Source organism: Leptidea sinapis, chromosome 37 (genome assembly GCF_905404315.1).
Source record: "Leptidea sinapis chromosome 37, ilLepSina1.1, whole genome shotgun sequence".
Lineage (NCBI taxonomy): Eukaryota > Metazoa > Arthropoda > Insecta > Lepidoptera > Pieridae > Leptidea > Leptidea sinapis.
Genome location: NC_066301.1, coordinates 1,245,083 through 1,248,175, shown reverse-complemented (window position 1 = coordinate 1,248,175; position 3,093 = coordinate 1,245,083). Strand labels below are relative to the sequence as shown.

Genomic DNA, 3,093 nt, shown 5'->3' with positions numbered 1-3,093 from the left:
CAACTCCTTTACCGTCTTGGGTGGCGGGTAGTCTTGAACTGCCTGGACCTTCTCCTCCAAAGGTTTAACGCCTGCTGCGGACACTGTGAAGCCAAGAAAAGTTACTTCATCCTTACCAAATACACATTTCGCTGTGTTTATCAGTATGCCGTAATCTGTCAAACGTTGAAATAGCTGGCGAAGGTGTTGCTGGTGCTGTAATGGAGATTCAGAGAAGATTAGGATGTCATCAATGTACCCAAAACAGAAGTCTAGGTCTCTAAGTGCTTCATCCATAAAACGTTGGAAAGATTGTGCAGCATTACGAAGTCCGAATGTCATGTAAGGGAATTCAAATAATCCGAAAGGCGTGGTAATGGCAGTCTTAGGAATATCGTCAGCATGGACTGGGATCTGATTATATGCTTTAACGAGGTCCACCGTAGAAAAGACTTTTTTGCCTGCCAGCTGGTGCGCAAAGTCCTGGATGTGCCGCACAGGGTATCGGTCTGGAATAGTGCGAGCGTTCAATGCTCTGTAATCCCCACAAGGTCTCCAGCCGTCGTTTTTCTTACGTGCTAGGTGCAGTGCTGAGGACCAGGGGCTCTCTGATCTCCGAGCTGTACCATTTTGTACCATCTCTTCCAACTCCTTTTTGGCAATGGTGAGTCTCTCCGGATCTAACCGACGAGGGCGGCAAAATACTGGTGGGCCAGGCGTCGTCCTAATATGGTGAACCGTGTTGTGTTTTGGTTCACTTGGCTTACCAGCTGGGCGTGTAATGTTCGGAAACTCTCGTACAATGTCGTTATACAACGAGTCCCCTGGCGATGTTGTACGTACTGATGAGATGTCCTCCTTGTGGTGCTGGCGTGGTACGGCGACGGACAGTGACGTTACCCCATCGACCAGGCGGTGATTGCGGCAGTCGACGAGCAGGTTATAAAAGCTAAGGAAGTCGACGCCAATGATTGGTTTGGAGACGTCTGCCACCACGAAGCGCCAACTGAATACGCGGCGCAACCCTAGGTTGAGTTGTAAGTGAACGTACCCAAATGTTGATATCACCGTACCGTTTGCTGCAAAGAGCTCGTACTGCGTCTTCGTGCGATGTTCTTGAATGCGAGAACGTGGATAAACGCATAAGTCAGACCCTGTGTCGATAAGGTATTGTACTTTTGTGTTAAGGTCGGTGATAAAAAGGCGGCCTGATGATGTAGGGCAGACGTGTTCGGCCACTAGTGGCTGCCCTTGGCATTTCCCGAACGAAATGTGCAGGGCTTGACACACTTCTTTGCGTTCGAGCCAAATTGGAAATGATACCAGCATTGTGTATCGTCTTCTGGTTGCTGTCGGTATCGGGAATTAGAGCGGGATCGTGACGTGCGGTATTCGTTCCTAAAGTCATTGGAGCGGGATCGAGACTGCCGTTGCTGGCTCTGCATTAGTGACTCCACCTGCCGTGTCAGTTCTGTTACTTTGTTACACATAATTTCAAAAGCAGTACCTGGCTGTTCAGTTGCTGATCTGGCTACCTGAGCGACTGCGGGCGGTGCTATGTCATGAACGTGGTCCGCCAGATCTGCCACGGTTTCGAGGGCGCTGTCCTTCTGTAATGCGACAATTGTTTGTAAATTATTTGGCAATCGACTCGACCAAATAGTTCGTATAAGCTCTTCTGGTATTGTCTTCCCTGCTGAGCTTTGTAAATGACGCAAAAATTGAGATGGCTTTCTATCACCAAGGTCTTCATGCATCAACAACTGTTTAATTTTACGTTCTCTAGACGTTGTGAGGCGCTTGATAAGTTCCGACTTTAATTTCTCGTATTTGTCTGTAGCCGGCGGGGAAATAATGATATCTTTGACTTCTGCTGCGTACTGATGGTCTAATTGGCTAATGACATAATAAAACTTGGTGGAGTCACTTGTAACATTAGACAAAATGAACTGACCTTCAATTTGGGCAAACCATACAGCCGGTTCCTCGGGCCAAAAGGGTGGTATCCGTACGCCCACTCGAAATACGTCACTGTTATTTCCGCCGTCACTTGTACTTGGACCACCGCCTAATCCCTTTTGTTGTTGTTCTGCGCCAGTCATCGTGTCACTTGTCGGATGGGTCACCACTGTAGCACGTATTCTACTCCTACGACTTCTCGATGACTACCCCTGGCTGAGCTAGGGATGCTATGATATTTGTTTGAAGCGAAGTAAGAATGAAAGATTGAGTCAAAGATGAAAGGTTGAATTTACTACTAATTAAAAGAAATACTTTACAAAATGTAGAATGAAATGAGCGTCTATACAAAGCAAAAATAAAGCAAGCGGAAAGCTGTGAGCGCGAGGTAAATAAATGTGCAGAATGCGTGGCGCGGGCGATCGCCTCTGGTATTTATGCGACGCGCGGGGCGCGGGCGCGGGAGGCCTAGCTGTGGCGGCGGGCGCAGGGCCCGCGGTGTGCGGCGGGAGCGCGGGCGCGGGGACGCGCACGCGATGCAGCCGGTTCGCAGCTCGCACCACCCGTGACGTAGGCTGTCGTCATAGATCGTACGATGTGGCGTGATGTCGTGTGGTCCAAGAACATAAGCGGCGGTGCGGAAGTAAGTAGCGGATTTGGCCGCTACAGTATCATCAGCAAACAATACAATCTCATGGCTATCATCTACCACAAACGGTAGATCGTTAATCTATATAAGAAACAAGAAAGGACCGAGAATAGAACCCTGTGGAACACCTATTCCCACAGGTTTACCCGAAGACCGTTTGCCATTTACATCGACTATCTGAACTCTTTCGCTTAAATATGATTTTAACAGATTTGGGGCTCTATTATTCACTCCATAATGTTTTAGTTTTAGGAGTAAAGTTTCATGGTGGACGCAGTCAAATGCTTTTGACAAATCACAAAAAATGCCCAATGCATCCTGTGACTCTTCCCAGGCGTCAAAGATGTGCTCAATGAGTCTAGTACCCGCATTAATTGTTGATAAGCCCCTAGTGAAACCAAACTGATTTTTGTTCATTAATTTACAAAAATGCATTTGTAGCTGTTGAAGCAAAAGTTTTTCAAAAATTTTACTAAAAACAGGCAGCACTGAAATAAGTCTGAAAT

The 3,093-nt window shown here is 47.4% G+C and overlaps 1 protein-coding gene across 1 annotated transcript; it reads right to left on the bottom strand.

Annotated features, from left to right (window-relative positions):
* Positions 1 to 1,383: 1,383 nt before the first annotated feature.
* LOC126975704 (uncharacterized) lies at positions 1,384 to 2,081 on the bottom strand. Its single transcript, XM_050823705.1, has 2 exons — positions 1,487 to 2,081; positions 1,384 to 1,436 (listed from the first exon to the last, which is right to left on the bottom strand). Exons 1-2 carry the CDS (start codon positions 2,079 to 2,081, stop codon positions 1,384 to 1,386), a joined length of 648 nt encoding a protein of 215 aa, XP_050679662.1.
* Positions 2,082 to 3,093: the final 1,012 nt, after the last annotated feature.

Coding starts and splice junctions, on each gene's coding strand:
- LOC126975704 (XM_050823705.1), bottom strand. CDS start 2,081: ATGACTGGCGCAGAACAACAACAAAAGGGATTAGGCGGTGGTCCAAGT. Junction 1,437..1,486: donor ATCAGCAACTGAACAGCCAG/GTACTGCTTTTG, acceptor CTGACACGGCAG/GTGGAGTCACTAATGCAGAG.